The following is a 27,625-nucleotide window of genomic DNA, read 5'->3' on the forward strand; positions in this document are numbered from 1 at the left end:
TACATTATCGGGAAGATTTGAGAAGTTATGTTTTTCCTCATTAGATCTGAGAAGGATAGCACTGACATGCTACAATTCTACAATTATAAAGGACACTAGTAGGGCAAACAATGATAGATTGTTTCTACTGGACAGTGATGAGAAAAACGTTCAAAATGGCGAAAAAATTTAAAGGGGAAATTAGAAAAAAGTTTACACAGAAGGTGCTTAGAATGTGGAATTCTTCACACAAGGATGAGCATTAAAGGGTAAAGGGAGCAAGCAGGACAGTAGAATTAGAATTGGAAGGACACTGTGAAGGAAAAGCACAGATTTCATAGCCCTCATGAACCCCCGTCTGTACTGCAAGTTTCTCTAGCCACTGATAGCTATTGTTTGCAATAGCTATCAGTGGCTAGGCATTTGTTCATTTGATGTTAGGAAATCCCAAAACGAGTTGTCATTCCGAGCTCTACAGACTAATCTTTCAATGATAAGCAATGAAGAAAAGTTTTTAATTTTTGGATTCTATCAGTAATTTGCACATTGGGTGCAATCTTAGGAAAAAATTGCTGAGATTCTCACCATCCTCCCTCCCTGATCACTCCTTGTCTATAGACTTTCCCCATCCCCCCCACCAATCACCACCCCCATAAATCTACACCTCCCCCACTGCAGAGTTACTCCCTTGCCTCCCCCGCTTCATTGCCCCACTACCACCGCTCAAGCCCTACTCTTACTCAGACTCTACCTACTTAGCACTGCCTTTGCAGTTATGGTGCCTGGTGGGCAATGCCAGGCTGACACTACCCCACGGGCACAGTCCAACTATGCTCCTGACCACCTATGCCAGTAAGATCATTTGAGGTGAGAAAACAGGAGCAGACCCAATTTTTCGCCTCTCATACAATCTTACCACCTTGCCTCACCGAAAAATAACAGGATGAGATTGTAAGATTGTGTCCATTTTGTGAACTCTTAACAGAAGACTCTTGCACTCCAACACCAGAACTGAATTTCTCTTCACTTGATTTTTTTTATATGTATAGTCCCATACTAGAAAAAAACCTCAGATAAAAAGAGCAGTGTTTGTTTTCATCAGACTATACTGTATCTTAATTCTGGACAGTATGGTATGTAGGAGTTATTTTGGAAAGTAACTGCAGTAATATCATTAACTCAGCTCATCTTGTCTCTTTCCAGATGAAATGGCGTAAGGAACTTTTAGTGAATCTCTTGCATCTTCCTACTATGTTTGCCTGGGAAAAAGGTTTGGTTCAACCACGAATCAAATTGTCCACGATGGTGGCAGCCAGTCTTGTTGAACTACTGCATATAGTCTAGTACAATAGAGTCATTTTTTCATCCAGTTCAGAGAACAGTTAAGGTCAACAACGCTGTTTTGAATCTGGAGTCACATGTAGGTCAGACAGACCAAGGAAATCAAGTTTCCTTCCCTAAGGAACATTAGTCAATGAGTTGGATTTTCATGACAATCCAACAGCTATGTCATAACTTTTATTGATATTTTTTATTTCCACGTTTGACCAGATTTCAAATTCTCAAATGGGCTTGATGGGATTTGAACTTACCTGCTGTGAATTATTAGTCCAAGTCTGGATCACCAGATAGAGTCCATTCAAATTAATTGATAGTCATCACCTGTATCATTGTTATTCCTTGTTCATGACCTGCAAATTATCCATCTACTCTTGTAGCAGACATGTTACAATTGTTAAGCCTTTAGTGTAAAAATCATTGTCATGAAATCTCTTCAGCAGCTCATTTCAAAAAATATGCATTGCAGACATTTCTGAGGCTGCACTAATTCAATTTGTTTCAGTGTTATGCAAGAGACAGATGACTAATACATTCCTTGCAAATAACAATGAATTTTATACTGAAGTCTTAACAATTGTGAAATGTCTGCTACAAGAATAGATTGATAATTTTCTGGTCAAGAAGAAAAAATAACACCACTTCATATTTAGCAAGTAGCTATCTATGATTTGCAATGTAAAATCCTTCGAAAATGTATCATGCGGTGACTGGTTCAACTGCTTTTGCTCTTATAGCTGTAACACAGAGCATCTGTTTATCATCAATACTCCAGGAAATTCTGACAATTACTACTGACAACACTCTCAACTTATACCTTTGTACATGCCCCTTATCAACTTTGGAAATAGATTGCAAATAAATCCATTATAAATAAAAACAGAATCATAACTTATGTAATTCCACCTGCAAAGCAATTTGTGGGAATCAAGTGCAAAGATACAGCTTCTAGGATATACACTGTCATACCAATCTAGAAGTAGGTTTTTCTAGGCAAACAAGCTAGTCACACAGCAGAAGGGTCAGTTACTGTGGAAAGTTATAACATATCAGATTGCTAAATGCAGGAAGTATATTTTAATACCAAGTTAGACACACTAATAAAGACACCGTTATTGGAGTTCAACTGCCAGTCGATATCTCTATAATCTCAGCAACAGTGTTAAACCCAATATCCTCCTCAATGACAACAGCATTGTTAGCCAATTTCTCCTGCTCTACAACAACACACTTTCTGGTATTGGCTCGTTCCCCATAATCCTCAGTGTCCGGAATAATTATTTCGATGATATCTTCATTGAGAGATTGCTGACTTCCTGCCAAGGCCTGAGCAACCACATCTTGAGAGGGGTTTCCAACCGCTCCTTCAGTCTCCAAGGTTACATTGTGCTCTACCTGCTGGAATGTAACACTGGGTTCACCCGAGCTCTGACCATCAGTATTTAACATCATGTTCTCCTTCTGTTCTGTACTTGGGATTTCCACCATTTCAATAGTGTGCACATAGAGGTTTAAAACTACACTTTCGTTTCCACCTGAGTTAGCGCTCTCTTGGTCATTAGCATTTAAGCCGACTTTCCTAACTCGTTTTGGAGTCAAAATAAGAGCTTTGCTTTCACAGCTTTCTTTTTCTAAAGAGGCAATAGCTTCTGCAACCTCCCCTAAACTTCGTACATCACTCTTTTTGTGGGACGCCCTGTGTCTCTTTAAGCTTTGGGTCATAGTGTACCCCTTTCCACATATATCGCATTTAAATGGCTTTTCAGTCAAGTGGATTCTTTGGTGCCTGCGAAGCTTGGTGGCAAGGGTATATGCCTTCCCACACTCATTACATTTAAAGGGTCTCTCTCCTGTGTGCAGGCGTTCATGAGCTCTGAAAGTGTGTGGATCCCTCAGCGTTTTTCCACATATTGTACAGAGGTAGACCTCTCCAGTGTGAGAAATCCGGTGCCTCCGCAATTCAGGCAATTGAGAGAAGAACTCTCCACAATCCTCGCATTTATATGGTTTCTCTCCAGTGTGGATTCGTTGGTGGCCCCGAAGATTGCCAATCTGCCTGAAGGCTTTACCGCAGTATGTGCAAGTGAATGGCTTTTCACCCGTATGTAGCCTCATGTGATTCTTCAGTGAGCCTGGGTTGGCCAGCTCCTTGTCACACACACTGCAGCGGCAAGCTTTTGGGTTGCCAAGGTTCATGGCCTTCAGACGGTGGAGCTTCTTATGAATCCGGAGGGATGGTGGCCTGGCAAATGCTTTTCCACATTCACCACACACAAAAGGGCGCTCCCCTGAATGCACTCGCTCATGTTCTCGGAGGTCTCGCTTCAATGCATAGGCCTTATCACATTGCTGACACTTGAATGGCCGTTCGCCTCTGTGTAGCATCTGGTGGGCTATTAGAAAAGATAGTGAAAAGATGGTGTTTAAAACAGCAAGCAGCTTGTATAGAAAAACCCAGCAAAACATGCCAAACTGTTCTTGGCCATGATCCCAAGTAAATAATAGATCTCTTGTCTTAGAAAAGCAAGCATGGTTTCTGTCTCTTTTAGCTTCTCAATTCTCCACTAATTAATTACCTTCTGAGGGGGGCAGAATAGTGCTGATGCATGGTAAAAGGATCATGGAAACCATGGACTAGCACCCTCAACTCCCATTAATGTTTTATTTATTCAGAGGGGATGTAGGATTGCTGGTCAATCCATAATGGCCCCCAAGAAGGTGGCAGGGAACTGCCTTCTGGAACCATTGCAGTCCATGTGGAGTAGGTACACCCACAGTGCTGTTAGTGAAGGAGTTCCAGGATTTTGATCCAGCGACTGTGATATATTTCAAAGTCAAGACAATGAGTGGCTTGGAGGGAACTTTCAAATGATATTCTTATTTGTCTACTAGCCCTACCCTTCTAAATGGCAGTGATTGTGGTGTGCGTTAGTGATAGAGCATGCGAATGTTTGTGGATGGAGTCCCAGTCAATTGGCTTGCTTTGTCCTGGATGGTGTCAGGCTTCGAGTGTTATCAATGCTGCACTCATCCAGGCAAATGGAGAACATTACATTATATACCTGACACGTGCCTTATCGATGGTGAACAGGCTTTGGAGTCAGGAAGTGAAAGGTTCCTAGCCTACTCTTGTAGCCACAGTATTTATATGATTAGTCCAGTTCAATTTCTGGTCAATGGTAACTTCCTGGAAGTTGACTGTGGGGAATTCAGTGATGGTAATAGCATTGAATAGCATGCGATGTTTACATTCGTCCTTATTGGACATGGTAGTTACCTGGCACTTGAGTAATGTGAATGTTAATTGCCACTTGTCCCAAGTGTGGGAATTGTCCAAGTCTTGCTGCATTTGAACATGAGCTGCATCAGTATCTAGAGTCGCGAATGGTGCAGATCATTGAGCAGTCAGCAGCAAAACCTCCCTATTTCTGACCTTATGATGGACGGAAGGTCATTGATGAAGTAGTTGAAGCTGGTTGGGCCTAGGACACTACCCTGAGGAATTCATGCACAGATGTCCTAGGGCTGAGATGATTGATCTCCAATAGCCACAACCATCTTCCTTTGTGCCAGATATGACTCCAACCAGCGGAGTGTTTACCTCATTCCCTGTTTCGTTACAGCTTCTTGATGCTACACTCAGTCAAATGCTACCTTGATATCAAGGACAGTCACACACCTATCCCACTGCCAAAGTTGCTTAGAAGAATGTGACTTAAACAATGTGATGAGTGAGCCTTGCATGTGGCACCAGACTAGCCATCTAGATCATTGAGTGGCTGGCAAGGAGCAAGGTACTCCTTCACCACACTGAAAGCAAGTCAGAGTTGTTGAACAAGCTCAGACTTGGAATAGCGACTGTTGGGAGATATTATTTGGGAAGACTAATACGAGAACATCTACATGTATAGCCAGGATTTGGTGCTTACGCAGAGGAAATGATATGATGCTGAAGCTTTACGGCAATGGAACAACTTTTCTACGGAGCATGGTGTGTATTTGGCATGATCTCAATCATTTTACAGTGAACTGTGCTGTTCATTACACAACCTGTGAGAAACTCTACTTTCAGTTTGTCTCATTAGTTACTAATGAACAAATAGTGACCATCTGTATTCAAGGTGGAAGGAAAATAACTGGGGCTTCCTTTGGATCAGATTGTGGTAGTCCAGAACTAAATCTGTAGCACAGGCTGTAATCTCACACCTGTGTCAGGCAGATGAGTAATACTGTTAATAGAACTTACTTAAGAGTGGAAATTAGGGTTTTTCAGGTGTTACTGGAGTCACACTCATCCAGGCAGGTGGAGAATATTTCATCACACACTCAACCCATGCCCTGTAGCTAGTTAATATGCTTTAGGGAGTTAGGAACTGAGTTACTCACTACAGAATTCTTAGCCTCTGATCTGCTCTTGTAGCCACAGTATTTACACGAGTAAGCCAATTAAGTTTTTAGTCAATCTTAACCCCCAAGATAATTTGCTGGTAGAGGATTTAGTAACGTTAATGCAATTTAATGTCAAGGGAAGGCGTTTAGATTCTTTCTTGTCGGAAATGGTCATTGCCTGGCACTATGTGGTGTGAATATTATCCAAAGCTGAATATTGTGCAGTTCCTGCTGCTTAGGGGCAAAGTTAAAGTTTATTTATTAGTCACAAGTAAGGGTCACAGTAACACTGCAATGAAGTTACTGTGAAATTCCTTTAGTTGCCACAGTCCGGCGCATGTTCAGGTCAATGCACCTAACCAGCACATCTGTCGGACTGAGGGAGGAAAGAGGAACACCCAGAGGAAACCCACGCAGACCAGGGAGAACATGCAAACTACATGCAGACAGTGACCCAAGCCAGGAATCGAACCTGGGTCCCTGACACTGTGAGGCAGCAATGCTAACCACTGTGCTACTGTGTTGCTCAATTAATGAATTACTTTAGTATCTAAGGAATCATGAATGGCACTGAACACTTTACAATCATCAGCAAATATTTATGGCCTTATGATGGAGGGATGTTCACTGGTGAAGCAGCTAAAGATGGTTGGGTCTTGGACAATACCCTGAGGAACTCCTGTACTCATGGCCTTGGCTGAGACAATAGACTTTCCTTTGTGCTGGGTATGACTCCAAACAGTGGAGTGTTTCCCAACACCCCTCAGCTCTCCCACCTCACTTGAGTCACACTGATTTCAATTCTGCTGGGGATTCTTGATTCCACACTCGGTCAAATACTGTCAAGGGCAGTTACTCTCATCTCACCTCTACGGTTCAGTTTTGGACCATGGCTGCAATGAGGTCAATAGCTCAGTGACCCTGGATGTAAAGGAGCCCTTGGGCAAAATAAGAGGAGCAGCAGCGTTCTCACCACTGATCAATATTCATCCCTCAGCAACATTATTAAGACAGATTATCTAATAATTATTTAATTGTTGTTTATGGCAATAAAATGTGAGCAAATTGGCTCCTGTGTTTCCTAATGATAACAGTAACATCAAAAGCTGTAAAATCTTGATCAGCCCTGAAAGGTACTACATAATTCAAGTTTTCTCTCTCTTTTTCATATTTAAAGACTGATAAACATGATACCAAAGAGCTGGTACTCTGCATCAAAGGATGCAAAATTGTATCTGCTGATCCTCTGGCAGTCTGCCAGACAGCTTCTTCAGATGTGGAGTGCCAATGATGCAAAGGACAGCTGGGTCCTCTTCCAGCAAATCCAAGTGGCTGCTTACAATACAGTACACTTGGCAAGGTCTGTGCCAAGCTCTCCTAACTGACACAGGAAGAATTAACAGGATGTGGGGAGATATTTTAAAAATGGTTTACACAAAACTAGAAGAATTCTATTGCTTTGCCTCTATAAAATCTACTGGTTTAGCATAATAACAAAAAAAAAAATCAGATACAGAATGCTTTACATAAAAATAAAAAGTCCACACAGCATCAACTCCCTCTCTGGTGTGAAAATGACTACAACAAATTTGGGTAGCCCCTTCCTTTTACCTCTAAAACTCTCCTCGGAGCTGTAGCTCTTTCCACACTCATTGCACAGGTATGGTTTATGCCCAGTGTGAGTGAACCGATGCTTCTTCAGGTGGCACAACTGGATGAAACCTTTTCCACAGTCATCACATCTGTACCTTCTCTCACTGGGATCAATCTGGGAACTGTCACGTCGGCAGAACTTTCTCCTGCCTCCTGATTTGATTTTAGGTTTGCGTTTTCCAATAGTTCGAACGTGCTCTCCGTTTTCAGCAGAAGGTTTTAATCCCTCCACCTTTTTGTGTGGCGTGGCCAAACCAGTGCCTGAGTTCTCTTTTGCTGCGTGATTCTCTAGAGATTTGGCTTCTGTATTTTGAACACAGCATTTCTCTTTTGCTTCTTTAGACTTTTCTTGGTTGTCTTTTAACATTGCTTTCTTCCTCCTGCTCTGTTTTGGCACCTGCTGCTTCAGTGTTTGTGAACTGGGCTCAGGGTGCATCATTTGAGCTTTCCCAGCTGTACAAACTCCAAGGCCCTTGTTGCATACTGATGACCTTAAAGTCCTCTCACCAAGTTCAGACTGATTAATTTTGTTCTGCTTTTTGGGCTTCATTTCACTAGCATCCTGCGCTAATTTGCCAACCCCAGGGTCATGCTGCTTTTTCGTATCACCCCGTTTGGAGAAAGAGGCTGGGGACAGTACTTTTTCAATAGTATTGGTTCGGTTTAATTTAGATGGAGATCCCAAGGCAACCCAGCTCACTTTGTTCTCTGACAACACATTCTGTGTTTTATGTTTGATCTGAAGCCGCTGTGACCTTTTAACTGGTTGATCTATTTTCACCGTGTTCATGCACTCTGCCTCTTTTTCAGCTATAGGTGGTTTGGTACATAGTGGCTGCGACAGAGGAGACTTGACTGGCACATCAACAGCATGCGCTGGTGCGTTGTCCATGGGCTCTTCATCTAGTACATCTGTTAACAAGAGGTCAGAGCATTCAATATAGAAACTCATCTGTATGTAACTGTAGGTCAACAATTAACTAAGTATAAAATGACAGCACCTAACCTCCTCCATAGCGATACTACTGGATTAAAACTCTAAGCATAACTGGTACTTAAAAGAGGAAGTCTTCTCTTGAGTATTGATACACAACTCTATACACAATACTCAATGTGTGAAATAGACGTCAGTCACTTACTAAGATAAAAGCAAAATACTGCAGATGCTAAAATCTAAAACAAAAACAGAAAATGCTGGATAATCTCTGCAGGTCTGATAGCATCTTAGGGAAAGAATAGAGCCACTTTTAACACATTCTCATCCTTCTGTATCCTCATTTATATTCCCTTTGTCCTTTTCCATTCCATCCCCACTCCACTCTCATAGTAAAAATCTCTGCTTCTCCTGACAAGTCCATCTTTGATCTTTTGTAATTTGATTTATTGTCACATGTATTAACATTCACTGAAAAGTATAGTTTCTTGTGCACTATACAGACAAAACATATTGTTCATAGAGAAGGAAATGAGAGAGTGGAGAATGTAGTGTTACAGTCATAGCTAGGATGTAGCGAAAGGTCAACTTAATACAAGTTAAGCCCATTCAAAAGTCTAACAGCAGCAGGAAAGAAGCTATTCTTGAGTCAGTTGGTATGTGACCTCAGACTTTTGTACCTTTTTAGCAAACGGAACAAAGTGGAAGAGAAAATGTCCAGGGTGTGTGGGGTACTTAATTATGCTGGCTGCTTTGTCAAGGCAATGGGAAGTATAGACAGAGTCAATAGCTGGGAGGCTGGTTTGCGTGATGGATTGGGCTACATTCATGACCTTTTGTAGTTCCTTGCAGTCTTGGGCAGAGCAGGAGCCATACCAAGCTGTGATACAACCAGAAAGAATGTTCTACCGAATGTTCTGGCAAACCCCAACGCAAACTGGAGGAAGGGCACCTCATTTCCCGATTGGGCACGTTACAGCCTTCTGGATTGAATATTGAATTCAACAACTTCAGAGCATAAACTCTCTCCTCTACTTTCACCTCATTTTCATTTATTTTATTTCACTTCATTTCATCGCATTCATTCATTTTATCATCCTTTTTTATCACTTCCATTTTTCCACTTCTCCATTCCAGCTCTTTCTTGCCCTACCCTCCCCCCTTCCAGAGCAATTGCCACATTCCTCAGGCAGTCCTTTAACAATCTGTAGTTCTGTTCTGCCATTCACATATTCTGATCACTTAATAGACACTTTTAGCACCTCAGTCTTCTGTATCCTCATTTACATTATCCCATTCTCCTCCTCAACCCTCAGTCTAGATCTCTGCTGATTCTCTTTGCTCTCATCTAGACTTGAAATGTTGCCTCTATTTTTTTTCCCACAGATGACATCAGACCCGCTGAGATTTTCTAGCATTTTTTATTTTTGTGTCAGCTGCTGTTAATTAGCTGTTAACAATAGTCTTTTGTTAAACTGCTGTTAAAAAACACTCGGGAAACAATTATAATGTGGATGAGCTAAACATCCCGAATATCAATTGATATGGCCTATCTGTAATCATGAATTCACATAGTGGAGACGTGTGTTAAGAATACACACTGAATGTTCCAGCTATTGGAGGTGGTGGTACCACAGATCTTGTTCTGCCTATCAGGAATGACTGAACAGAGGCTTTGTCCTTCCTACTGGGTGTATGACATCGGTGTAACGATAGGCCTTAGCTTATCCAAAGCATACATCATTTCCCTGGCCCTGCACTCAACCCTGGAACATCTGGATAACAAAGACACCTAGTCATTGATGGCAGTTCAGCCTGCAACACCATTATTCCTATCAAACTCATCTCCAAACTCTGTGGCTTGGGGATTAGCTCCTCCTTCTGCAACTGGATCGTGAACTTCCTAACCCACAGACTGCAATCAGTAAGGATTGTCAACAAGACCTCTTTCACCTCAACACTGGTGCCCCATGTGCTGTGTCTTTAGCCCCTCATTATACTCCTTTTGCACCCATGACTGTGCTGCCAAATTCCCCTCCAACACACTTTTCAAGTTTGCTGATGACATCATCACAGGGGGTCGGATCTCAAACAATGACAAGACGGAGTACAGGAAAGAGATACAGAATCTGGTGAACTGGTGCAACGACAATAATCTCTTTCAATGACAACAAAATGAAGGAGATAGTTATTGACTTCAGGAAGTGTAGTGGAGAACATGCCCTGTCTACATCAATGGGGACGAAGTAGAAATGGTTGAGAGCTTCAAATTTTTACATGTCCAGATCACCAAAAATCTGTCCTGGTCCTTCCATGCCGGCGCTATAGTTAAGAATGCCCATTAATGCCTCTACTTTCTCAGTTGACTAAGGAAACTTGGCATGTCCGCTATGATTCCCACCAACTTTTAGACCACAAGAAATTACAGAGAGTTGTGAATGAAGCCCAATCCATCACTCAAACCAGCCTCCCACCCATTGACACTGTCTACACTTCCTGCTCCCGCTGCCTCAGAAAAGCAGCCAGCATAATTAAGGATCCCACACACCCTGGACATACTCTCTTCCACCTTCTTCCATTAGGAAAAAGATACAAAAGTCTGAGGACATGTACCAACTGACTCAAGAACAGTTTCTTCCCTGCTGCCATCAGACTTTTGAATGAACCTACCTCGCATTAAATTGATCATTCTCTTCACCCTAGCTATGGCTTATCAAATGTCCTTAGTCTTCTAAGAAAGTAGAAGCGTTGGTGGGCTTTCTTATCTATAGCGTCAGCATGGAGGGACAGGTTGTTGGTGGTCTGGACACCGAAAAACTTGAAGCTCTCAACCATTTCTACTTCGTTCCCATTGACGAAGACAGGGGCATGTTCTCCACTACACTTCCTGAAGTCGATGACTATCTCCTTCGGTTTGTTGACATTTAGGGAAAGACTACTGTTGCAACACTATATTTTGCACTCTCTCCTTCCGTGCCCTATGAATGTTACGTTTTGTCTGCATAGCATGCAGGAAATAATATTTTTCACTGTATACCAATATATATGACAATAATAAATTAAAAGAAGACCATTTCTACAAATGGGGAATTCCAGAAGAAGTGGACGTAATTTTAAAATTAGAGTCTAGCTATAGAGGATTGAAATCTGGAACTCTCCGCAGATGGCTATGGATGCTGGGTCAATTGCTTATTTTTTTCAAGACTGGGATTGATTTTTTGATGGGTAAGGGTATCAAGACATATGGATGAAGGGATTCAACTGCCCTTCAAGCCTATCTAGTCATTTGATGAGATCATGGCTAATCAATACTCTGTTCCATTTATCCACCTTTGATCCATATGCCTTGATACCCTTACCCAACAAAAAAAAAACAATCCCAGTCTTGAAAAAAATAAGCAATTGACCCAGCATCCACAGCCATCTGCTGAGAGTTCCAGATTTCAATCCTCAGTAGCTTGACTCTAATTTTAAAATTACGTCCACTTCTTCTGGAATTCCCCATTTGTAGAAATGGTTTCTTTACGTCGACCCAATTGAACCCTTCACCATTTAAACAACTCAACTAGATCATCTTTCACAGTTTTAAACTTAATAGAATAAACCCAAGTTTATCCGACAGTCCCCATTATTTAATCCTTTTGGAATGGCCGACCACAGACTGTGCACTAGAAACTGTGCCCTATTGCGCAAGAATGGTGGGACAAAAAAAAAAATCCCTATTTATCTAGTGTAGTAGAAGCAGAGAATGTATTCTATCTACTGGAAAATGGAACAAAAGACTGCACCAGACCTCAAAAGAGAGTGCTGAAAACAGTGTGTGCCTGATGTACCAAGAGTGAATTAACCAGGCACTGTGCCCATAGCTTAGTATATGCAAGAGATAGTCTTTGCAGTCCCATTTCTAATAAACAGCATCAGTACCCATAGTTCAATTAGATAGAATATGAGACTATCGTGGCAGTGGGGCTGACAGCAGCAGCAGCAACAGCAATTGGTTCTTGTGGTTGTTGAACACAAGGACTTTGGTGATACGAGGGGCTGAGCTTTACTTAAACTGAGAAACATGGGCCTTGAACAGTTATGAAGACCTGTGAATGAGCGAGGGCTGATAAACGCAAGGACCTTCCTCTACGTCTTCTGAACTGAAGTGAGTACAATGGATAGTAAGGACTCCCATTGCTAAGGTGATCCACTCCATATTGTGAAGGTGGGGAAGTTTTGTTTGATGGGAAATCAGTCAGCATCATTGAAAAACTCATCGAGATTATCAGCTGTCTGCAGGAAGATAAAGTGAGATGACCAGAGGAGAGTGAAGACGACTGAGCCCCAACAGCATTTTGCAATCTAGCTCAAGGGAGTGGAAGTGAAACTGTCTGACCACACACAGGAACTGAATAGGCTGTACTCTGAGCTGTGCACAATCAATCTGAAGAAACATTTTGAAATACTGGTCTTGGAGAACGATCAATTGAAGCAGGGATTAAATAGCTGCCAGATTCAGTTGCAGCAGCTCCAGATCTCTCTGCCAGGGTGCATTGACTGTAACCACAGAAAGGAAAACACACTGTTGTGAAAGCAAACAGCTGACCTGCAGCTGGAGCTGGGAGAGGAGAGACAGCTCCTGGCTGAACTACAGCAACATCTCAAAGATGTCCTTCAAGACAAACTGAGAGGCAGGAGAGGCTAATTAAACAGATTACGGACTGCCATCTAGCCCTGGTCAAGCAGCCCACACCATCAGTTAAGTATATTGCCAAAAAAGTGGAATGATAGATTATGATGATGCACTGTATCTATGTGAAGCTTTAGAAGCACAATTGCAGCTAGATGGACTACAAGTTATGGAAACATAAACTGCATGGTATCTACATGAAGGTGTGGAAGCAGGTTTCATACCACATTTACCTGTGTGAACACTAACTGTCTCATTGTCCTCGTGTGCATTTTTTACATCCTGTATTACTTGAACTTGATTCTCCTCTGGCCATAAGAGAAGTTCTTCGCCAAGTTCAATGGTTTTAGAAACCCGGTAGTAGATCTTTCCATAAAACTGGAAAATGACTGCATTGCTTTCCTCTTTTGTTTTTGCCTTGTTTGCATATCTATGAAAACAAAAATCCTCAAATTAATTACCCAACTGTAGCTGAGGTTGGGCCTCTGCAGATACTCTCTGTAATGGCTGTTCATTTGACCAACTCACAGCTCAATTTATTGAACGTATTTAGAAAGGTATTATCTTTAATTTAAAATGCATACCCTGCCACTAATGGAGAGCAGAGGCACTAAGGCATCTTCTAAACATATGAGAGGTAAAGGAGGAAAAAAAAAGAGGGATTTTATAGCAAAATATCGCAAGTAAATTGTAACTTTTGTGGAGATGTATTTATTGTGTCTGCATTGTTCACAGGTATGATGTCTAGACAGTTTTGTTCTCACAGTCTATGACACAACTTAAACATCCCAATTAGATTCAGTCTGTACTAATTCTCCCAGTATTCTCCAATATATCCAAATTCCCTTTATAACATCTTGGAATTGTTCCTGTGTATCCACTTTTAAGGTCAGCCTTGAGTGAAATATTTACATGTTTCAATGGAGTAAATCAACAGAAATGCCTGCATACAAACACATAATATACTGGATGATACTGGAGACCCTTATGAAAATGAACTTATTCAAAATATATTAAAATACTGGAAAAGACCTGAGAAAAATGAACTAGGTGGCCATGAAGTAGAAAGAAGTGGAAAGAGTGATTTAAAGGCCAGTCTGACTGTTTCAGGTTTTCTTTTTGATTATTGTCACATGTATCGGTATACAGTGAAAAGTATTGCTTCTTGCACTAAACAGACACAGCATACCATTCATACAGTGCAGAGGAGAAGGAAAGGAGAGGGAGCAGAATGTAGTGTTACAGTCATAGGTAAGGTGTATCTTTTTCCCCAACAGAAGAAGGTGGAAGACAGTATTTTCACCTGCTCAGCTTTGTACATCTTTACTGAAATGGAGTGTCCTGGGGCAATGAACATTTTTTGGGATCGAGTGTAGGTGGGCCAGTTCACTCAATTTCAAGTGTTTGAAATAAACTTGCTTTTATGGGTGGCACGATGCACAGATATTAGCACTGCTGCCTCACAGCTCCAGGGGCCTGGATTTGATTTCCGGCATGGATCACTGTCTGTGCAGAGTATGCATGTTATTCCCATGTCTGCGTGGGTTTCCTCCAGGTATTCCAATTTCCTCTCTCAGTCCAAAGACATGCAGGTTAGGTTGATCGGCCATGCTAAATTCTCCCTCAGTGTCCCAGGATGCGTAGGTTAGAGTGATCACAGGGGTAAATATGTGTGGCTACAAGGATAGGGCCTGGGTGGGATTGCTGTCAGCGCAGATGCGGTGGGTCCAATGGCCTCCTTCTGCACTGTAGGGATTGTATGGTTCTATCACTTCTCAGCAAATAGCTAGACGAAGCAATTTAACAGCATCAACTTGTTCTTACTTCTGTAAAGGGAAGAAGAATTGAGAAAGAAAAAGAATTGAGTAGACTCAACTTGTTCTGCTTGATTGAAACTTGGCACTAGTAACAACTATGGAGGAGTCAACAGTCTTTAAATACTGTCTGACGATGCCATTATAGGTACAGGAGCTGGTCACTGATTAGATCACAGTGCTACTATCTTCCTAGGCCAGTTAACTTTTTGCACTGTTGCTAGTCATTTTCAATTCCTCCAATGATTTTAAAGCTTTGAATACCAGTTATAGTGGTGTAGCTGGTTTCAGGAGATAAAAGTAACATTAGAAGTATTTAGATATTTGTAAGCTTCCATTGTTAGGAACAGCATCCTAACAGTGAAGATAATTACTTTAAATCTTTTCAGGGGTTCGGGGTAGTGACTCACTATGTTCGTGTAGATCAAGGTGCCAACATACAAGTTTCACTAGAAAATCAGGTATTGATCCTCTTGGACCATTACAGGATTTTTGAAGTACAATCCACTCACCAAAATGACTATGGGAGAACAGAAAAATCAACAACATCGAATTAGAATTTAGAATAAACCAAAATATAACAAATGGAGACTCTGTTGAGTGCTACTACACTTATACATTACCTCATCCAATTTGACAATGATTGATTGACTGTCTGTTCTTCTGGCACTCCTGTGTTTTCATCTTTTTCTCTAAGCTGCTGTAACAAAGACAATCAGTCACGGTGAATAAAATACGCCTTTTCATACGAAGGAAAGCGCAGATTCATAGCATATCTGTTGCTGTTTCTCGTACTTGTTCACACATTTACAACGTTTTCTAACTGCAGGCACGTCACTTCAATGGGGACATTAATATTATTGCTATAACGCAGGCTTGATAAGTCAGAAACATAAATGATTATGTAATAAAGATCACAATAGAGCTACTAATTCCTGCCCCAACTACATGCTATGAATGTAATCTGTTCAACAACAAAGCCATTTGTTATTTAAAATTCATAATCAAGATCATCCTTACAATATCCATGGCACCTTCGGAAATATAGGATGACATCTTACCAAAGAATGATAGAGTGTTGGTTCTGGCATGAAAAATGGAGCGTTTTGTGCTGACAGCATCATTGTGTTTTTGGGCCAAATCTTATACCTTATTATGGGTGGCACAGTAGTTGACACTGCTGCATCACAGTGCTGGGGACCTGGATTTAATTCCAGCTTTGGATCACTGCCTGTGCAGAATCTGAACATTCCCCCTCCCCGTGACTGCAAAATGGCCTCCTTCTGCACTGTAGGGATTCTATGACCACTAGTATTAATTTCTATTCCCTCCGATTTCATGCCATGTTGGTGGTGGGTTCCCTCTAATTCACCAGCATCACAATGACTGATCAGCTGCAAGACTGTGGAGCTCCAGAGAAACAGCTCTGGCCAGAATGCTGGACGGAATGGTGTAGAGGCAGCAAACCCTTTACCCTCGCAGTAGTCAACAGCCATCCAACAGCAGGGTGACCACCTTTGCCTGGGATGCAGTTGCAGCCACAGCCCTAGTGAGTGAGAGTTCTGTGCAGAAGAGGGTTGGGCAGCAGTGCCAGAAGAAGATGAATGATCTTTGTTCAGCCAAGGTAAGTGAACCATCCCAGGACTCCCACTGGACTCCCCACCTTTGTATGCCCAACCCTCTTTCTCACTCAGCCACTTTGCCAACATCAGACACCAGGTATCTCCCTCCCTCCCGCAATCATCATGTTCTCCCAGTAGCTGCTATATTCCTCACACTCCAGCTCTCACCCAAGACTTACACCTCATCATCATAAATGTCAACAGCCTGACCCACACTCTCCCTATCCATATCATTTCAGGACAACTGGAGCACAATGGGCACGAGAGGGCGCAGCCATCTCCCTTCTCTTGCAAGCTGACCATTGGAATAGGCTGAACCATCTCACATCCCTTGGAACCACTACAGTCCAGCAGTGTGTAGGGGGACTTCTCCAATCCCACCTTGAAGTAGTGTAACAGCTGTCACCCACACCAGTGCAGCACGATGGCACAGTGGTTAGCACTGCCTCCTCACAGCGCCAAGGACGCAGATTTGATTCCTGGCTTTGCAGAGTCACTATCTTTGCAGAGTCTGCATATTGTCCCCGTGTCTGTGTGGGTTCCCTCTGGGTGCTCGTGTTTCCTCCCACAGTCCAAAAGACGTGTGGTTGCTAAATGCTAAATTCTCCCTCACTGTGCTCGAACAGGCACCAGAGTGTGACGACTAGGGAATTTTCACAATACCTTTATTGCAGTGTTAATGTAACACTAATAAATAAACTTAAATTTGAAACTTGAGATATGAGCACCTTGATGGGTCCACTTAGTTGGCAGGCTTCTGGATCACTCACTGGCGCGCACCACACAGCTGAAGATCCTCAGCAGGTAGAGGCAGGGACAGTCCTGGAAACAAGCACTCAGAGATGCTGGAGCTCTCGACTCCCTGAGCATCTTGACAATGATGTGCCCCTGAGCCCAGTTGTCCCACAGTGGCTGCAGCTACAAAGGCAGAGTTGTGAAACTCAGGGATGGACGGCAGCAGTCTCCAGCCTGTGTAACCAAGCTAGGGGGTACCAGCAAGCTTGCTTGGCACCTCAGCCCTGTGGAGTGTGAGAATGGCAATGCTACATCCTCCCACCCTCTTGCCAGCCCTCAATAAGGAGGGCAGTCCCTCAGTTGTGACACAGATAGGAACCCAGGATGGAGGACACAGGAAGCGTTGCTTGCGTACAAGCTTCACAATCCCTTTAGAACAAAGGGGGGCCCCGGCATGAAGGATAGAGAAGGTCTGCAAGTGACCCTTCCCGACCCCTCTCCTCAAAATGGCTACCATGGAACACCTGGCACCCATCCATGCCCCTGGGTCCTCTCTGATGTCCCCTGAGCAGTGCACAGTGCGTAGGGTGCTGGCTGCTGAGTGCTCGCTCCGTAGCCCCCGTCAGAGGTGAAGGCACCAGCTTCACGCTTCTGTAGACCTGTTGTAAATTACGCCAGCTCAAAATTCGGTGCAGGCTTAATACCCAGAGAGACAATGACAAGCTAATGTATTAAAATGAGCTTGTTTCAGCAGGAGGTGGGTAAAATCAGATTTTGGAAACTTGCTGGTGCAAATCACATTCTCTGGATTTTGAGCTCCGGCTTCCATTCCCATTGACAGAGAGCACTGGCTCAAAAACGCCCCCATGCTCTAATTTTACTTGCTAGTATGGAGTTATGGAGATAAATTACAGTGCATTTATGAAGGAATATTTGGACTGCAAAAGACAGGAGTGATTTACTTCATCACTGCTAAGCATTAGATCTTTTCCTTCATCTCTTAATTTACTCCTCTTGTCCATGTGGAGCAATACCAAGTTTGATGGGGTGCAGCGAACAGCTATGAATTTGGACATGCAGTCAATTTCTTATGAACTTTTTGCAGTAGACTTAACAAGTCTTAAAACTGCTGTGTAAATGTTAAACACCAAGGATTCAAGCGCACTGACAAGTATCATGAGTTTCACTCTGCGTCAATTGTTTACAAAACGTGTAAAGTATCTAGCAACACCAAGAACAGAGTACAGAGAAGATGATGGTGTCAACAAACATTTCTATTTAAAGATTAATCACACTCACCTATTAGATATACTTGAATCAATTGGTAGTACAGAACTTGACTACTGTTGAAAAATAGGCAAGCTGGTGAAGCTTTTCTTCTTGCACTCATCAGGACAGACGCAAGAATGCCAAATTTCAAATGAAGCAACAATTTATACGGCATGAGAAAAGGATGTTCATTGGTTGGTAAGTTGGCTCTGATTGGTCAAGGTGTTGACATGGAGAATGTGCCAGGTGCTATTTTCCTCCATGCTTTTGTTCAATTCAAAAAAAAGGTGCAATGCCTGAACACAGTCCTTTTGCCTGCACATTAAAAATGTAGCTTTTAACAAGCATTTGTGAGCTACATTGCAAACGAACTAATAATCTTAAAGTGGTTGTTAGTTTAATTTTCAGCACGCTCAGGATTGTTTAGCAAATGCTGCCAATCACGGAATCACATCTAATGCTTCAACAGCATGTCTGTTTATTCAGTGATATATTTTTAAACTAATGAACGTTACTGTCTATTTTCCAAATCTATCATGCAGGGTCATGATATTAAAGGGGTTCTAGGTAGGAAAGTTTATATTCTGTAAGTTCTTTGAAATGAAAGTTGTTAGTCCACTTACGTCATCACATTCCAGTTTTCCTTCGAGAGGTCCAAAAAATACTCCTCTGGGAAGTGCCTTGGAAACACACCAGATGCCCAGCTGGTTTTTCAGAGTCGGGGAAGGTCCTGCTGCCAGACCAAGGGGCAGTGTGTAAAAGGCTCGGCATGGCAACCCAAGCTCCACTGGTGTGTCTTTTATAAAAGGTGGCAGGCCGTGCACTGGACATCTCTTTTCAAAGAACTCCTGACAGCCCTCACAGACTGAAGAAAAAAAATGAAACAGTAAAATTTACGGAACATTTAAATTCAAGAACAACTAGGTAAAGCAACAGATTAATGAAGAAAGCTGTGGATTTTCATTTTTTTGGTGTTAAATTATCAGACATGGCTGGTGGCTGAGAGCCACCGTGCGGTCATTCTCATTGCCGCTCTTCCAACAGTCAGGAGTCATGAGGAAAGTGCTGTTTAAAGTTGCCCATGCACTCATCCACTTGAACAAAATTCTGTGTATATAACACGTAAAGCTCCGAAAGAGAGTTGTTAACCTAGTTCTGATTATTACCTTCTTTGCGGCTCTATTCATTGTTGGTTAGCATTGTCAATCTATATTTTGGTTTTGCATAACACGCCTGTTTCTTTTGCTCCATTTAACCCATCCCCATCTGACTCACTTAACGAGTGGAAATATAAAAAAGAGACAGCATTGCCAATAGTCACCACACCTTTTGTTTGAGTCCTCTATGAAGTGCTTTGGGGTGGTTCATTATGTTAAAAACACTGTCCAAACTACAAGATGTTATTGTAGTGTTAATAACTTGGGCTCCTCCCATCACTTTTTACATAGCCTTGTGTATTCATATTTTGTTAGGCATTTCCTGTTGCCACCAACAGGCAACACACATTGATACTGACACACGCTTGTAATAATTGTTATAATTCAGGTCAGAAACTCCAAAGTGTTTTATGAAGTCCGCCTGGATCATATATTTCACACTTCGTATTTTTCTAGGGTGAGCATAAGCTACTTCACTTCTGGTATGATTCAAATGACCCACTAGGAAGTTTTTATCAAACAAAGTTTATTGGAAAATACAGTTAACATGTATAGAAAGAAGATTAGCAATAACTTTTCCAATTACAAACAAGAAAAGAAACATGATATTGCATAACCCTTAACAAATATAAGAAATGTTCCAATCAAACAAATTCCATTACCAAAACATTTGCCACGGTTTAACACGGTAAAATGCAAATACTCACATGATGTTGGAACTTAGTTTTTTGGGTGGAGACTTCCTGGCCTCATAACTTCTCGCAACCCTCTGGATATACACCCAGAACAACTTGGGAGTCAGAACAGTTTCGAAAAATACCAGGGAGAGACACTCTAGGCAAGCCAACCACTCCAGGAAGGCCAGAATGTTAGTTCAGCTAACAGCAGAATTTCCAAAGCTAGGGAGAGCGCAGTATGATGGCACAATGGTTAATGCTGCTGCCTCACAGTACCAAAGGCCCGGTTTCAATTCCTGGCTTGGGTCACTGTCTGTGTGGAGTTTGCACGTTCTCTGTGAGTTTCCTCTGGGTGCTCCAGTTTCCTCCCACACTCTGAAAGAGGTACTGGTTAGGTGAATTGGCCATGCTAAATTCTCTGTGTACCCGAACACGTGCCAGAGTGCAGTGTTCACGTAAGCTCACTTATGACATTAATAAGTAAATAGGAGAGAGATAAACACTTCTTTTCAGCTTGATGTCCACTTCCTTTTAAACTAAAATAGAAAGCAAGTCCCTGAATTCTTCTGCGGAGGAACCACCTGACTTTGACTTGTCAATCAATTTTCCCCCTCACAATGCAGGACCATAAAAAAATCCCAGAGTAAAAATAAACAAAACCCCACTTAAACCAATGAAGGAACAATGAAAGGACTTCTAGCAGACAGCCGATGCCATAATGACATTGAAAACCTGGTCAAGCGATGCAAACACTGCCAGGAAAATCAGATGGTCCAATCAGCAGCCTCCTTATACCTCTGGCAATGGCCAGGGAGACCCTGGATGTCAGTGCATGCAGACTTTGCAGGGCCATTTATGGTCTTAATTGTTATTGATGCCCAAAGTGGATTTGCATGCACCAAATAGTCTCAACTACCTCCAACAACACTATAGAAAAACTCCAGCAATCTCTTCGCACGCATGGTATACCTGAGGTGTTCGTAATTGACAACAGCGGGGAGTTTCAGAGCTTCATGAATACAAATAGATGAGGCACATCTGCACAGCACCCTATTTGTTGTGCTCAAATGGTATGGCTGAGCGAGCAGTTCAAGTATTCAAAAATGATGACAGGCTCTTTGGAAGCTAAGTTTGCAATCTTCCTTTTTAGTTATAGGGAAGCCCCATATATGACAACTAGAGAAGCCCCGGCAGAGCTACTGATTGGCCGACATATATGAACTGGGCTTAGCCTGATTTTTCAAAATCTGGGCAGCAGAAGATGTAGTCCAGAAAAGGGGCCACATTGAACATAAGCCTGACAGGACCTTCAAACCAGGAGACACCACCCACGTATGAAACTTCGGGGACAGTGCCCCATGAATTCACAGAGTTGTTCACTCAAAAACTGGTGTCATACACAGTAAAGACTAGGGTGAAGACTACATTAAAAATAATGTTGATCATCACCTCTGCCATTGGGGATGTTCCTCAGAGGCAATTTCTTCACTGGAAACACTATCATTGGCACCATATATACTGGACTGCGGACAAGAAATTCCATCCACAAAGCCCAAGACAGGTCTACGAAGGCTCAACCTCAGAATGGAGACAGAAGCGGTGGACACGCAGTCAGAGATCACCACTGAGAACAAGCCCTTTGCAGTGGCTCTTTGACATGCCACAGGGAAGAGATGTTCATCCACTCTATAATTTGGCCCATAGTCTCATTTCTGTCATTTGCATGGACTGGTGGGGGGCTGTATACAGAGAAGGCACCATCACCATTGAAGAGAAGGGGGACCCTCTGACTCCAAGGGAGAGGGGAATGATAACCTTCATGAGTTCCATGAGATTCACTAACTGATCTGAGGGGATGGTCTAATGAGTTCCCTTGGTAACAGGCAATAGGCTGGCCAGCTGGAACTCATCACCTGAACCCTTTTAAGAACATAAGAACATAAGAAATAGGAGCAGGAGTAGGCCATCTAGCCCTTCGAGCCTGCCCCGCCATTCAATAAGATCATGGCTGATCTGTCGTGGCTCAGTGCCCTCTCCCCATAACCCTTAATCCCCTCTCTTATCAAAAACCCATCAACCCACGTCTTAAAAATATTTAGCGGCGTAGCCTCCACCACTTCAACGGGCAGAGAATTCCAGAGATTCACCACCCTTTGAGTGAAGGAGTTCCTCCTCAACTCCGTTCTAAACCACCCCCCCCCCCTTATCTTGAGGCTGTGCCCCCTAGTCCTATTATCCTTTCTGAGCGGGAAGAATCTCTCCACTTCTATCCTATCCATCCCGTTCATCATCTTATACGTCTCAATGAGATCTCCCCTCATTCTTCTAAACTCTAACGAGTACAAGCCTAGTTTATTCAGCCTCTCCTCATAGCTCAACCCCCTCAACTCCGGCACCAGCCTAGTAAACCTCCTCTGCACTCCCTCCAAGGCCAAAATATCCTTGCGTAAGTACGGCGCCCAAAACTGCACACAGTACTCCAGCTGCGGCCTCACCAATGCCCTATACAGCCGCAGCAAGACCTCCCTACTTTTATATTCAATCCCCCTCGCTATGAAGGCCAGCATCCCATTCGCCTTCCTGATCACCTGCTGCACCTGCAAGCTGGGTTTTTGCAACTCATGCACAAGGACCCCAAGGTCCCTCTGCACCGTCACCTGCTGCAGTTTTTCGCCACGTAAGTGATAATCCTTCCTACCATTATTCCTACCAAAGTGGACCACCTCGCACTTGCCAACATTAAATTCCATTTGCCATTTCCTGGCCCATTCGCCCAGCCTATCTAGATCCTTCTGTAGACTCTCCACACCCTCCGCACAATTTGCCTTTCCTCCAATCTAGAGGGAATGAGTTTGAGCTAAGAAGAGAAACTTGTTTTTACACAGAGGGTGGTATGTATGTGGAATGAGCTGCTGGAGGAAGTTGTTAAGGCACTGGCAACATTTAAAAGGCATTTGGATAGATACATGGATAGGAAAGGTTTAGAGGAGTATGGGCCAAATGCAGGCAAATGGGGTTGGCTTAAATGGGCATTTTGGTCGACATGGACCAGTTTGGGCTGAAGGGCCTGTCTTCGTGCTGTTGATTCTACGATTCTAATTTGAACTTGTTGCCTCAGTTGAGATTAACTAACTCAGTACAAATTGGGAATGAGGTCTCACCATCCAAGTCAGTTATGCCATTATCAATAGCTGTTATATTTTTTAAAAAACGCATACAGAGTTTTACTTACACAGCTGCTGCTTGTGTTCTGGTAGAATAAGGTCATCATCAGTTAACCCTAATCCCGCACTTTCTTCATTTACTCGTGGCATTTTGTGGTAACATACCTACAAAGAGAAGACTTATTAATTTAAAACTAGAAAAATAAAGCAGAATAAATCTATCATATCCCCTTGATCAAATTTTGTCCTAGGCATGCTGAGCCTGTGTTTAGTCATTCTAACCCATGCCATGGGAAACTACGCTCAAACAAGAGTATAATGTTAGCAAAGTGAGGTTATCCACTTTGGTAGAAATAATAGTAGGAGGGATTATTATTTAAAGGGCGAAAAGCTGCAGCATGCTATGGTGCAGAGGGTCCTTGTGCACGAATCGCAAAAACCCAGTCTGCAGGTGATCAAAAAGGCGAATGGAATGCTGGCCTTTATAGCGAAGGGGATAGAATATAAAAGCAAGGAGGTCTTGCTGCAATTGTACAGGACACTGGTGAGGCTGCAACCGGAGTACTGTGTGCAGTTTTGGTCGCTGCATATGTGAAAGGATATATTGGCCTTGGAGGGAGTGCAGAGGAGGTTCACTAGGCTGATACCGGAGATGAGGGGGTTAGCCTATGAGGAGAGATTGAATAGACTGGGTCTGTACTCATTGGAGTTTAGAAGGCCTTATAGAGACATATATGATAGTGAAGGGGATAGGTAGGGTAGAGGTAGAGAGATTCTTCCTGCTTAGAAAGGATAGCAGAACTAGAGGGCACAGCCTCAAAATAAGCGGGGGGGGGGGGGGGCAGTTTAGATCGGAGTTGAGGAGGAACTTCTTCACTCCAAGGGTGGTGAGTCTCTGGAATTCTCTGCCCATTGAAGTGGTGGAGGCTACCTCGCTGAATATATTTAAGTCACGGGTAGATAGGTTTCTGATAGACAAGGGAATTAAGGGTTATGGGGAGAAAGCAGGAAAGTGGAACTGATCCACTTCAGATCAGCCATGATCTTGTTGAATGGCGGGGCAGGCTCAAAGGGCTAGATGGCCTACTCCTGCTCCTATTTCTTATGTTTCTTTTGTTAAGAGTTAAATTTGAACCAGGCCCTCACTGGCTAAATCACACTCAGGTAAGGTTTAAATGGGGATTGAAAGAGATTCTGGTTCCTGAATGAAAGATATCACAGTTCACATCATAGATCACCCCTTCTCACACAGTAAAAGTTATTAAAAACCTATTTATTTCAAGGATATAACCTACATGCTGAAATTACCTATTATATATAATGCTGTCATACGCAGTCAATTGGATCTAAATATTTTGGAACTAAAACTAGGGTGGCACAGAAGCACAGTGGTTAGCACTGCTGCTTCACAGTTCCTGGGTTCAATTCCTGGCTTGAGTCACTGTCTGTGTGGAGTCTGCACATTCTCCTCATATCTGCGTGGGTGTCCTCCGTGTGCTCTTGGTTCCCTCCCACAGTGTGGGTTAGGTTGATTGGCTATGCTAAAATTGCCCCTTAGTGTTCTGAGATATGTAGGTTAGAGGGATTAGTGGGTAAATATGTAGGGATATGGGAGTAGGGAATGGGTGGGATTGTGGTTGGTGCAGACCCAATGGGCCAAATGGCCTCTTTCTGCACTGTAGGATTTCTATGAAAACCAGAGACTGAAAAAGGCAGCATTCAATTTATTTTCTTAAAAAATGAGTCCAACAAACTTATTTTGTTGCTTGGATTGAATAACATAATATCATATGCATGTAAAATATTCACACTCTGCTTAAGGGTACCCAAGAGCAACTAATCCATTTATATGATACCTAATAGGCCACTAAATGACATTCTAGTGGTTACAGAGATGGGTACAGATTAAGTGGACGATTATATGGTGGTTGGATACTTGAGGTCAGTTTCAAGAATATATTGATGCCCAAGAGGAAACCTATTGATATATCCCCTTGAAGTCAAGTTGATTTCTACATATGCAGAGAAGTGAAAGATTGGGAAATGTTGACATATAAAGGGACTATGGTCCGAATATACCAGTTACTGGAAGTAAGCATTCAGGAACAGCAAGCAGTTAGGAAGGCCTTCATTGCAAGAGGACTTGAGCACTGGAGCAAAGATGTCTTATTGCAATTGTACAGGGCCTCAGGGAGACCACACCTGGAATAGCGTGTGCAGTTTTGGTCTTCTTATCTAAGAAGGGATATACTTGCCATAGAGGGGGAATAGGGAAGGCACACCAGGCTGATTCCTCAGATAGCAGCGTTGTTATAGAAATAGAAAGAGTAGGCTACCAGGCCCTTGAAGCCTGCCCAGCCATTCAATACAATCATGATTGATACAGCACCCTTTCTTTCTATGCCAGTTCCCCATAGCTTTGTATTCCTTGATCTATCAGCTAATTATCCACCTCCACTTTAAATACTTATAATGATCCAGCCTCCACTACCCTTTGAGGCACAGAATTCCAGACATTCACCAGCCTCTGCGAGAAGAAGTTTCTATGCACCTTGAGTTTTAAATGTCTTTATCTTGTCCTCTTTTAAAGTAGCTATGTCTCCTTGATCAAGACTCTCTCATTAGTGAAAATATCTCACTGCTCACTCTTCTAAACGCCAAGAAGTATAGAGCCAGACTACTTAGTCTCTCTTAATAGGACAATTAAGGTGAATCTCCTTTGAAATGGCTCCAATGTTACTACATCCTTTTTTAGTTAAGGTGACCAAAACTGTACACAGCATTCCATGTGAAGCCTCACCAACACCCTATACAATTGCAACAAAACCTTCCTACTTTAAACTCCAACCTTTTTGTAATAAAGGCCAAAATGCCATTTGTTTACTTAACTACTTGTTGGATCTTCTTCCTGTCAGGAAGAAGATACAATATTCATGTATCAACCAACTCAAGAACAGCTACTTCCCTGCTGCCATCAGACCTTTGACTAGGTCTACCTTGTATTAAGTTGATCTTTATCTATACCTTAGCTATGACCATAACACTACATTCTACACCCTCTCCTTTCCTTCTCCCCAGTACTCTATGATCAGTATGCTTTGTCTGTATTGTGCAAGAAACAATACTTTTCATTGTATACCAAGACAGTTCAACAATAATAAGTCAAAAGACCTGCTTGCTAGCTTTTTGAGATTCATGCACTAGAACACAACTTCTTCTGTACTTCACTGAACTGCAGTCTCTCTCCACTTAGATAACAATCTATCTTTTGATTCCTCCTACCAAAATGCATGATTTTACACTTCCCCACATTAAATTCTATTTGCCAGGTTTTTATCCAATTTACTTATATCCATTACAGAATCACAATATCTTCATCACAACCTGCCCTTCTACCTCACTCGAGTGAACCTGTAGAATTCTCTACCACAGAAGGCTGCAGGCTAAATCGTTGAATATATTAAATAAGGAAATAAATCGATTTCTAGGCTCTTAAAGGTGTCAAGGCGTGCAAAAAGAATGTGCGACTATGATGACGAGATAGAGAATTAGCCACGGTCATGTTGAATGGCAGAGCAGGCTTAAAGGGCTGAATAGCCTACTCCTCCTGCTCCTACTTTCGATGTTGCTACGATCCTGGGGCCTGTCTTCAAGAGAGAAAGTGAATGGCGGCCACGCAGACAGAACGTGTGCAAAAGGCAGCTAGAACTTAAGGAAGAAACAGGAAGAGAGACAGCGATACGATAGAAAGTGCTCAGCATGGGAGAAATCCAATGATTTGAGGCAGAAAAAAGAGAAAGGGCAAACAGTTACAGAAGGGAGACTTAAAAATGGTCACGAGTAACTCAGGAAGACATCCCATTATGAAAATTATATATTTCGTCTAGTGTCCCTGTTGACTAGGTTAAGCTGGATGAACGAGGAGTGGTGTTGTAAATTCAGCAATCTGGGCGAGAATTGAAACTTATTCAGTTTGTGAAAAGCAGGCTATAGGTTTGTGTATTGCTCCTAATGGCGCTTGTGCTGCTGCTACTGAGCCAGACTCTCTGGGTTTAAAGATCACAGCTGGTCTTCCAGACACTTGCCCCGAGCGCAGCCTTACCGGGTTTGTTGTCAGTGGTAGTTAAACTCCATCCCCGGGCTGCAGCCGCCAATACCACATCCCACACCGCTGCGGGACGCCATATTTGAGAGAACCGGCCCCGCTTTGCTTCCCCGC

The 27,625-nt window shown here is 42.6% G+C and overlaps 1 protein-coding gene across 2 annotated transcripts; it reads right to left on the reverse strand.

Annotated features, from left to right (window-relative positions):
• Window positions 1–706: 706 nt before the first annotated feature.
• Window positions 707–27,625, reverse strand: znf408 (zinc finger protein 408). Of its 2 annotated transcripts, none has more exons than XM_080190512.1 (7): window positions 27,509–27,625; window positions 23,475–23,571; window positions 19,032–19,273; window positions 15,406–15,479; window positions 13,202–13,398; window positions 7,318–8,271; window positions 707–3,710 (listed from the first exon to the last, which is right to left on the reverse strand). In XM_080190512.1, the coding sequence occupies exons 2-7, from the start codon at window positions 23,554–23,556 to the stop codon at window positions 2,440–2,442; spliced, it is 2,820 nt and encodes a 939-aa protein (XP_080046638.1). In that variant the 5' UTR covers window positions 23,557–23,571; window positions 27,509–27,625; the 3' UTR covers window positions 707–2,439. The 2 variants fall into 2 exon arrangements, with proteins under 2 accessions (XP_080046638.1, XP_080046637.1); XM_080190511.1 differs by having other exon boundaries at window positions 15,406–15,482.

The sequence above is a fragment of the Carcharhinus amblyrhynchos genome, chromosome 6 (genome assembly GCF_965287045.1).
Source record: "Carcharhinus amblyrhynchos chromosome 6, sCarAmb.v2.hapA, whole genome shotgun sequence".
Lineage (NCBI taxonomy): Eukaryota > Metazoa > Chordata > Chondrichthyes > Carcharhiniformes > Carcharhinidae > Carcharhinus > Carcharhinus amblyrhynchos.

Excerpts from the sequence above, each read along its gene's own strand:
- znf408 (XM_080190511.1), bottom strand. The coding sequence starts at position 23,556 with ATGCCACGAGTAAATGAAGAAAGTGCGGGATTAGGGTTAACTGATGAT. Across the intron at positions 19,274-23,474 it reads AGAACACAAGCAGCAGCTGT|TCTGTGAGGGCTGTCAGGAG; the intron begins GTAAGTAAAACT and ends TTTTTTCTTCAG. Across the intron at positions 3,711-7,317 it reads CTCCGAGGAGAGTTTTAGAG|CCCACCAGATGCTACACAGA; the intron begins GTAAAAGGAAGG and ends CTTTTCTAATAG.